Consider the following 9855-nt stretch of genomic DNA (forward strand, 5'->3'; position numbering starts at 1 on the left):
ACAGAAACACATTTTAACGTTAAGCAAAACGGCTGTTACTTACGTTTAGCGGGTTCCTTTCTGAGAAACTACAATACTAGATTTATAAGCTAACTTTCTATTACTTGCGGGTGAAATTAGAACCAATTGTCCGTAACGTTAGCTCCATAAAAGCTGTAACTTTTAATTGCGGTAGTTGCTAGCTGGCATAAACCCCGTTACCATAGTAACAGAACGCTGCACCGGAGGTCAACGGAAACTCGCAAGGCCTTCTGGGTACTGTCATGGCGGCCGGCGCTAAATGAGACTGAAACGTTTTGTCGCTTGTTACAGTTTTTGCCGTTGTTGAAACATTTAACACCATTTAAACAGGTTTTGTTGTTTTTTTTTGTTAAACCCGCCAGCAAAATGGCGTCCACTGCGGCAGGAAAACAGCGGATACCGAAGGTGGCGAAGGTAAAAACAACAACAAACAAAACACAATGAGAGATTGAGCCATGAGTTGACTTCGGCTAAGCTAATGCTAACAGGCAGCGGTAAAGTTTAAGGAAGCAAACTACTCCAGATAACGCTCACGCTTGCTTTTACATTCAAATCTGACACATCTGTAAAGCTGACTGAGAACAGTCATTAAAGTATTGTAAGATGGGGGATAACGTTAGCCTGACGAAACCTCATTAGCCACAATAACGGTTAAGCTACTTTTCCTGTTTGCTAACTGAACATGCTGCGTTTTGTTTAGGTTTTCTACGCTTTATTATTCATGTTTTTTATACTGTGTTTCCTTCTTTGGGGTTCATTTGAAGTCACTGCTCTTGACTTAGCCCTACTCAAACACTGTTGTAGAACATCTCTTCAAAGTTAGATGGGTTGCATGCATACTATAGTACTAGTAATAGTAGGAGTAATGTAAGTGTCAAGCCTACATCGATTTACAGGGCACCCATTACACCTTGGCAGTGGTGAAACAACACCAGTAAACAAAAATATCAAATGAAACATTATGTTATCAGGTCAAGTGCACTGTCTCCCCATCAAAGCTTGAAAATTAAGTCTGTCACTAAAAAAGCTTGAGCTCCATAAGCACAAAAATATACAGTGGGTTCATCTTCAGCCTTACCCATATCGCATAACAACAAAAGCCCTCCCTATTTTGATGTGTTGTACGTAAATGTAGTTGTGTAGAAATCTTTGAAGTGAGGTCACTATAGTGCCACTCACTCCTGCAGTATAAAACGTTCATATACGTATATACACACAAAACCAGTCAACGTTCCCAATGATCTGTTTTGACTCAAAATTACCAGTCAATAAGCAAAATCATTTTGTATTAGACATGAAGAACATGATGACGTCATGCTCACAATTGGAGCAGAATCATTTTAAACGACTTCTTCTTGTGTTTCAGGTGAAGAACAAAGCTCCTGCAGAGGTTCAGATCACCGCTGAGCAGCTGCTGAGAGAAGCCAAAGAGAGGGAGCTTGAACTTCTGCCGCCGCCACCAAAACAGAAGATCACAGATGAGGAGGAGCTGAACGATTACAAACTGAGGAAGAGGAAGGTACGTGCTTACAACGAGTAAAAGTCTGGTGCATCGTTATAACATTTACTGCAGAGGAACAAAGGAAGAATAACTCTTTGTGAAACTCTTGTATGTCTTTTCTTTCAGGGGTTTGAAGACAACATAAGAAAAAATCGCACTGTCATCAGTAACTGGATTAAATACGCACAATGGGAGGAAAGCCTGAAGGAGATCCAGAGGTATTGTGCTTCTTGTTCTGCTATTTACTATCTTATAAATTGTTAGGACATCATTATATTTTCCAAAAACCATCTGTAAATCAGGCGTATTTCATTCTCATTTTTAGTCAAATGACCATTTTTTCTCTACCAGTGCTCCATGTTGTAATCAACCTTTCTCATGTTGACGATGTCAGAATTATAAAAAAGAAAAAGTCTAAGAAGTCAACAAATTTGACCTGGTCTGTCCATTATGATATTTTGGGTAAATGTAGAATAATTTACATATAGTTTCTGCTTGAACAGAGTCAGTCCCACTGTATCTGAGCTGTAAAGTTTCCCCTCATCGCTGACTTTTCTGGTTTCAGGGCTCGCTCCATTTACGAGCGAGCGCTGGACGTCGACCACCGCAACATCACCCTGTGGCTGAAGTACGCCGAGATGGAGATGAAGAGCCGCCAGGTGAACCATGCTCGCAACATCTGGGACAGAGCCATCACCATCCTGCCACGAGTCAACCAGTTCTGGTATGAATTACATTTAATCACCTGCGGATAGATGAAAGTTTTGTCACCAGTTTAACTGTTTCTCAGATGTGATAAAGCTTATTTACTTGCTTGCATTGTTATTCTCTGTGACAACACACATAACATATTTTGTTGGTTGATTTATTGAAGTGTTGTCAAACTGTTGATATTTTTTTAATTGGATCGTGTTGCTAAGAAAACAGGTGATCACCTGCTTATATTTGAAAATACAGAAGGATGGAATATTTGGGTGTATTTAGAATGATTGTCTGAAACTTGCTGAAGAAGCTTAATACACGAATGTGGCTGTAAGAAGGTAGGTGGAGAATCTTTGGTGTGTGTTTGTGGCCTACTGACATCCAAAGATCTTTGCTTGTTTTTTTTTCCACAGAGAATATTGTTGCTTTTTAATGTCTGACTGTTTGTCCCTCCAACAGGTACAAGTACACCTACATGGAGGAGATGCTGGGAAACGTCGCTGGCTGCAGGCAGGTGTTTGAGCGTTGGATGGAGTGGGAGCCAGACGAGCAGGCCTGGCACTCCTACATCAACTTTGAGCTGCGCTACAAGGAGGTGGACAAAGCTCGCACCATTTATGAGCGTTATATCCTTTTGTTTTTGTTTTCATGTGCTTATCCACTGAAAAGAGCAACATTTTCGTGAGTCTGAAGGAGGTTTGGTTTGATGTCAGACCACATTCACAGCAAGGACTTAGTTTTAGATTCAGTTTTACAGGCATGTGGCTGTTCACAGATTACAGATACATTAGTCAGTCAAAAAATGAAGTTTTTTATTATTGCACGGTACCAAAAACAGGGAATTCTTTGTTGTCATCTGAAAACTCCTTAACTCCGCTGCACTCGTCATCGTTCATCCCGAAGTGAAAAACTGGATCAAGTACGCTCGTTTTGAGGAGAAGCACGGTTACATAGCTCACAGCAGGAAGGTGTACGAGAGGGCGGTGGAGTTCTTCGGAGAGGAACATGTGGACGAAAACCTCTTCGTGGCCTTCGCCAGGTTTGAGGAGACACAGAAAGAGGTTTGTTCAACACATCACAGAAAAAAATCTATCCTGTAACAGGATTTCTAATATGAATTTAAATCAGGTACAAGAGAGCTATTAAATCTTGTTGACTGATTGTCCCTCCCTTTACAGTTTGAACGTGTTCGGGTGATTTATAAGTATGCCTTGGACAGAATCCCCAAACACCAGGCACAGGAGCTTTTCAAGAACTACACGATGTTCGAGAAGAAGTTTGGAGACCGGAGGGGAATCGAGGACGTCATCGTCAGCAAACGAAGGTTCCAGTACGAGGAGGAAGTCAAGGTATTAACCATGAAAACTAAAGCTTGAACCACCGTCAGTAGCCTGAAGGAGTTGTCTTTATGCAGATCTGGTAATGTGAGTGAAACTAATGTGATCACGATCAGGTTTTTATGAAAAAATCAGGAACTGTCCCATAAACCACCTGCCTCGCATCTTTGATACACATGAATATAAACTGTATTTTATGCAGTTATATCATGTGTTTGGAATGATGATAATCTATTGAGTGGCACAGATTAAATAGCTGTTAAATTAGTCCACCAGTAATAATTTAGGTCCCTTTTCTACTGGTGGCAGATTAGGCAGCGTGACCACTACTTCCTGTCCTCATGACTAACATCTTCCTGTTTGCACCCAGGCCAACCCACACAACTACGACGCTTGGTTCGATTACCTGCGTCTGGTGGAGAGTGACGCCGACCCCGACACAGTGAGGGAGGTGTACGAGAGAGCCATCGCCAACATCCCCCCCATCCAGGAGAAGAGACACTGGAGACGATACATCTACCTGTGGATCAACTACGGCCTGTACGAAGAGCTGGAGGTCAAGGTGGGTTCACACACTCTTCACCATCATCATCATCGACTTTCATTTCAACTCGAGACACCGAAGAGATTCTGGTGTACATTGGTTTTATTACCAACAAACATACAACAAAACAAAACAGGAAACAAAAGCTGTTTAATTTGAGTCGTATTAATAAACAAAAAAATAAAAGCTTTAGCTCGTGTCTCGTGTTAGAGTGACTTCGTGCTCGTGTGTTAAACTTCCAGTGATAACCAACGTGTCTATGACCGACCTGGGATTTATTTTACTCGTCGGTGTCTATCAGAAGAGACCCGGGATGATGCCACATTCAAATTCAAAACTTTCTCTCTCATTGTATAAAATAACAAACTGTGCCAATAATGTTTAAAACACTTTCCTTCTTTCTTTATCAGGATCCTGAGAGAACCAGGCAGGTGTACCAGGCCTGTCTGGATCTCATCCCTCATAAAAAGGTAATTTAGATTTTTATTCTGACATTTTCTCAGCAGGATTCTCAGGTCTGTTATTATAAGTAATGATAAATTATAATACTAAAACAGAAGGTAGATATAGTTTGTATAACAGAAAAAGGTTTTACTCTCGTATCGTGTGTGTTTCAGTTCACGTTCGCTAAGATCTGGCTGCTCTACGCTCAGTTTGAGATCCGACAGAAGAATCTGCAGGGAGCCAGGAAAGTCATGGTGAGATTGAACAGAAGACACTGAATACTCGTCATGCAGATCAAAAAATCAAAATCAATCAATCAATCAATCAATCAATCAAAAAATAAAGTAGGAAGTAACATCCAGATGGACTCGTTTCTCTCCTCAGGGCACGGCCATCGGTAAATGCCCGAAGAACAAGCTGCTGAAGGGCTACATCGAGCTGGAGCTGCAGCTGCGAGAGTTTGACCGCTGCAGGAAGCTGTACGAGAAATACCTGGAGTTCAGTCCGGAGAACTGCACCACCTGGATCAAGTTTGCGGAGCTGGAGACGATTCTGGGAGACGTCGACAGAGCGCGCGCCATCTTCGAAGTCGCCATCGGACAACCACGACTGGACATGCCAGAGGTATTGATTACACTTTTCTTCATTTAAGAAATTTTTTCCCACTTCTACATTTCTAATTGTTTGTTGCCAAAACATGGTAGTAAAGTGAAATTACTCTGGCAAAACATTTGACTCTCAAACCGTCTGTATCTTCACCTCATGACTGAAATGTTGGTGATAAGTCTCTCACAAAGGGAAAAGTAAACATTACAAACATTGTCTCTGTTTCAGGTTCTGTGGAAGTCCTACATCGACTTTGAGATCGAGCAGGAGGAGTTTGGAAACACAAGGAACCTTTACAAACGGTTGCTGCAGCGCACCCAGCACGTCAAGGTGAGAAGTGCAGTCCAGCTGGACACGAGAAAACCAGCGTCAGGAAGCACAACAGGCAGATTCATCATTTCTGTGATTATCTGCCTGACACCATCTGACTTCTGATTGTCCTCTTCTTCCTCCTCTCTGCAGGTTTGGATCAGCTACGCCAAGTTCGAGCTGTCCATCGACAGCCCCGACAGGCTGCAGAAGTGCCGGCAGATCTACGAGGAGGCCAACAAGGGCATGAGGAGCTGTGAGGAGAAGGAGGAGCGGCTGATGCTGCTGGAGTCCTGGAGGGAATTCGAGAAGGAGTTTGGCTCCGACAGCACCATGGAGAGAGTGAGGAAGCTGCTGCCAGAGAAGGTGAAGAAGAGGAGGAAGCTGACGGCCGAGGACGGGGTAAGAACTGAATTAAATTGACAAATTGAATAATTAATAAATTTAAAAAAAGCCATTTATGAGTCGATAATGAAAATAGTGATTAGCTGCAGCCAGTCACAGGTATTGATCATTATCTCTCTCCCTGATTCCCTCAGTCGGACGCAGGCTGGGAGGAGTACTACGACTACATCTTCCCCGAGGACGCCGCCAACCAACCCAACCTCAAGCTGCTCGCCATGGCCAAGATGTGGAAGAGGAAGCAGGCGGATGACACAGTGGAGCAGGTTCCAGACAAAAGTCCAACGGCCGAAGAGGCGGCGCTGTCGTCCTCGTCCGAACCTGCAGCTGAAAACCAGCCGGAGAACGACTCTGACAATAACACTGAGACTGAAACAGAGCAGGAGAAAACGTACGACGACCGAGACGACGACAACAGCAGCAGCAGCAGCAGCAGCAGCGAGAGTGACAGTGAGGAGGAGGAGGAGGAGAAGAAGAAGGACGAGGAGGAGAAGGAGAAGGATGGTGGTGGAGAGAAAAAGGAGAAAGAGAGCAGGAGCAGTGAAGAAGAAAAAGATTAGACTCTCCACTCACACGAGGGGAGTGAACGTCCTGGAGAGATTTTTCTACCGTTTTGTTTTTTTTATTTTTTAAAAACAACAAAACCAGCTCACGATCAGTCTTTATTGTACGACCATGTTTTTGTGCCATTACACTCACATCAATTCAAACCGGCTCTTTGTGTTTGTTTCTTCAGCAAATTTAGAATTTACAGGAAATGAAGCTGAACTGGGAATTAATGATGTTAGAAAATCAAGATTTGTACAAGCAGTGGCTCTCTGACTGTGAGAACTGAGGAAGCAGCATCTGTGGCAGTTCATTATGTACAGTGTAACTGAGCAGGTCCTGTGGTTATCACACGTATTGATCATCAGAGGTGCAGTGAGCAGAGCGTCAGAGAGCCACAGTCTACTGTTATTCAATGTCCTCCGGTCTGACAGGATGTGGCAGCGGGATGATGGACTTCTTCTCTGTGTCTCTGGACAGAGCTTTCCTCATATCTGCAAAGAAAATATAAAATCAATCAATTTTTCAAACCCAGTCTCAGCTTCTTCAGCTCTACCAGAACAGCGCCCTCTTCTGGCTGCCGAACAACAGATTCCACTCAAAATCCAACCTGTTGGATCAGTGGGAGAAAGGCGGCACAGAGACACGATGAAGTGTCATTAAAGGGCAAGTTCAACCAAAATATCCTCTACCTCTGGTGGAATAACGTCTCCTAGATTTCTGCCTCCACCTGCAGTGTACTGAGGATGGACACATATCTCACACACTACAATCAAAAGCTGCGTGATGATGACATTTATTCAGAGTGACCGTGTTGTCCTGAGAACAACAGCAGCTGACCCCAAAACAAGCCCAACTTTTAGCTTTCATTTTATTATAAGGAAAATAATGCTCTTTGGGCTGAAAATACACCTGAGCATGATGTTTGTACCAGACCAAGGCGAGGTTTAATGAAGTGGTGGCGGCCTGAGAGGCGGGAAACCTGATGCTCAACAGTCATGAATTGACAAAACAAAATAAAAGTATTCATGTCAGATGTTATAACTCGTCTCACCGTAAGCGTCTTCGTCAGGTTCTCCGTTGCTGGCTGAGTAATACTCTATCACCGTCCTGTAGACGCTGTAGCCCAGACGTTTATACATGTTCACCGCCACTTGGTTGGAGACTCGCACGAAGAGATCCACAAAGAACCCACCTTTCCTACAGGACAACACGACGTGAGAAGTCACAGTAAATAAGTGTTGACATGCAACATGTTTCCTGGGCAGTGATAAAGAAACATTCACAGAGCAGAAGCAATAAAAGTCAGACCTTTGAAATTAAGAATAAAATTACATACATTTTTACAATACATTTTTTGTTACCCATACGTCGACATGACCTGACAGCAAAACCAATATTCATCCACAAACCTCTCTGAGATCTCCTCCAGCATCTCCATGAGTTTGGCTGCGAGGCCGAGTCTTCTGAACTCCGGAGCGACGGACAGAGCGGTGACGTGGCCGTGCCACTCCTCACGAGCCACAGATCCCTCCGCCTTCCCCATGACTGCGAGAGAACGAATGAATCCGCCATGAGCTCAACATCAAGTAAGATTTACAGAGGGTCTATTTTGTTACGCCACAACAATATGATAAAGTGAAGTAAGATTAATTAACGACACACAGCATACTTTTAATTTGAAATACTGGTTTCTTCCCTTTCAGCTTAATAAAATCTTGAAATTAATAACAGGAGCCTGAAACTGAAGGAGTTTAAATGGAATTCAGCTGTTATTTATTTATTAGTACATGCTTAAATTTATTCTGGAATTATATTTATGTACATTAAATGTTTAAGAGTCAAAAAGCAAAGAACTGTATATTGTTTTAAAGTATATATACCGTATATATGTATGTATATAGGCTTTTATTGGGCTGTTTTGTCTTCATTTTGACATGATTTATCAAGTAAATGAGAAAAGAAAAGTCTCAGTCTGGATACAGAGAGGACTTTTCAGATTATTATGTTTAGGGAATTTAATCTTATGCTTGGGGAAATTACCCATGTGTAACTTACACATGTTCTGAGAGTATATGAGCTTAAACTGTGGAATTGTTTTTTTAAAGAAATGATCGTAATGAGCACTGAACCATCTTATCCAGTAAAATATAAAACCCTCGGAGAACAGAAGAACTTACTGTAGCCCATCAGTTCACCGCCTGGAGCCTCTGCAACGATGAAGTACTCCGGCCAGTGAGCCAGGTACTGGAGGTAAAATGGGATCCCATACTGAGGGTCAAAGGTCAAAGAAACAGCTTCAACACAAACTGAACATTACAACCTGCATAAAGGTGGAGTTTAGTGCAGACTGGATCAGTTTCAGTAAGACGGACCGACTCAGCTGACAACAAGAGGACAGATTTAATATCAGAAACTGATATAATCATGATCCAGAGAAATAAACCGTGTGTGATTTAATTTTTAACATGAAAACAACCAATATTTGTGCTGAATAATAAGATGAGCGACATGTCCAGATGACTTTCAGTTGAAAATGAAGGATACAGTTTCTGTCAAAGGATCCAGGTTACTGTAGGACAGATGAGACAAACATTAGTTAATCTGAAAACTGTCAAATATCTCACGAGGAGACAAACACACAAAACTCAATCCAATAATTTCAGGTTTTCTATTTAATGTAAATGTTATTTATGATGATTAATCTGAAACAGCTGACTTCATGAAATGTACATTCGTAATGATTATTGGTGAATTCGGCAAACCTGTTCCCGACCGAAACCCATTACTTTGCTATGAAATTACACATTAATAACTGATTCAGACAGTAACAGCCCACTGTTAGCTCAGGTTAGCTAGCTAACTAGCGAGGCAGCAGTTACTAACTTTTACTGAAACAACACGTTTTTTGATTGATTATATGTAAGCCGATATTTTACAGAAGATGCTACGAACCACAACAGTTTTAAATGATATGTTTAAAAGTGTCTAGTTTTTAATAATAATAGCAAAATCGCTTAATTTTAGTTCATTTCTATGGACATTCACAGCGGTGTTTCGGGCTGTGATGTCACGGCTCAGCCTCGCTAACGCTGCCGGACGCAGTAACACGGGATGTCATCACGTTTTCCCGCTTCACAAACACCAAGATCGTCTGAGGAGAAACGTCAACCGCGTTTTCAGTCGTAAAACGGACCAGATTTCACTCACATGTTGTTGAATTTAAACAAATCATCGCAGGTAAACGGTCGTAATGTTGTCATCTCGGCTGCTGCTGTGTGACCTTTCACCTCACGGGGGCAAAGAGACATCGGCTCACCGGAAGAAGAGCGGCGCCCCCTGCTGGATGGGATGAACTACACTGCGCATGTGTCATTTCTATGGACATTCACAGCGGTGTTTCGGGCTGTGATGTCACGGCTCAGCCTCGCTAACGCTGCCGG

The 9855-nt window shown here is 42.5% G+C and overlaps 2 protein-coding genes across 2 annotated transcripts; one reads left to right on the forward strand and one right to left on the reverse strand.

Annotated features, from left to right (window-relative positions):
* The first annotated feature begins 254 nt into the window (after positions 1 to 254).
* crnkl1 (crooked neck pre-mRNA splicing factor 1) lies at positions 255 to 7456 on the forward strand. Its single transcript, XM_023394342.2, has 14 exons — positions 255 to 435; positions 1388 to 1540; positions 1649 to 1740; positions 2088 to 2246; positions 2684 to 2850; positions 3107 to 3285; positions 3403 to 3573; positions 3932 to 4123; positions 4516 to 4575; positions 4723 to 4803; positions 4934 to 5173; positions 5384 to 5485; positions 5618 to 5866; positions 6004 to 7456. Exons 1-14 carry the CDS (start codon positions 388 to 390, stop codon positions 6424 to 6426), a joined length of 2316 nt encoding a protein of 771 aa, XP_023250110.1. The 5' UTR covers positions 255 to 387; the 3' UTR covers positions 6427 to 7456.
* On the reverse strand, positions 6516 to 9722 carry naa20 (N-alpha-acetyltransferase 20, NatB catalytic subunit). The gene is made up of 6 exons (XM_023394343.2): positions 9623 to 9722; positions 8960 to 8984; positions 8593 to 8683; positions 7825 to 7960; positions 7467 to 7612; positions 6516 to 6906 (listed from the first exon to the last, which is right to left on the reverse strand). The coding sequence occupies exons 1-6, from the start codon at positions 9673 to 9675 to the stop codon at positions 6821 to 6823; spliced, it is 537 nt and encodes a 178-aa protein (XP_023250111.1). The 5' UTR covers positions 9676 to 9722; the 3' UTR covers positions 6516 to 6820.
* Positions 9723 to 9855: the final 133 nt, after the last annotated feature.

Source organism: Seriola lalandi, unplaced genomic scaffold (genome assembly GCF_002814215.2).
Source record: "Seriola lalandi dorsalis isolate HSWRI2012SDOR001 ecotype SW California unplaced genomic scaffold, Sedor1 jcf7180002054947, whole genome shotgun sequence".
Classification (NCBI taxonomy): Eukaryota; Metazoa; Chordata; class Actinopteri; order Carangiformes; family Carangidae; genus Seriola; species Seriola lalandi.

Excerpts from the sequence above, each read along its gene's own strand:
- crnkl1 (XM_023394342.2), top strand. The coding sequence starts at position 388 with ATGGCGTCCACTGCGGCAGGAAAACAGCGGATACCGAAGGTGGCGAAG. Across the intron at positions 5,486-5,617 it reads AGCGCACCCAGCACGTCAAG|GTTTGGATCAGCTACGCCAA; the intron begins GTGAGAAGTGCA and ends TCCTCTCTGCAG. Across the intron at positions 5,867-6,003 it reads AGCTGACGGCCGAGGACGGG|TCGGACGCAGGCTGGGAGGA; the intron begins GTAAGAACTGAA and ends TGATTCCCTCAG.
- naa20 (XM_023394343.2), bottom strand. The coding sequence starts at position 9,675 with ATGACAACATTACGACCGTTTACCTGCGATGATTTGTTTAAATTCAAC. Across the intron at positions 8,985-9,622 it reads TTGTTTAAATTCAACAACAT|TAACCTGGATCCTTTGACAG; the intron begins GTGAGTGAAATC and ends TCTGTCCTACAG. Across the intron at positions 7,613-7,824 it reads CTGGAGGAGATCTCAGAGAG|GAAAGGTGGGTTCTTTGTGG; the intron begins GTTTGTGGATGA and ends GTTGTCCTGTAG.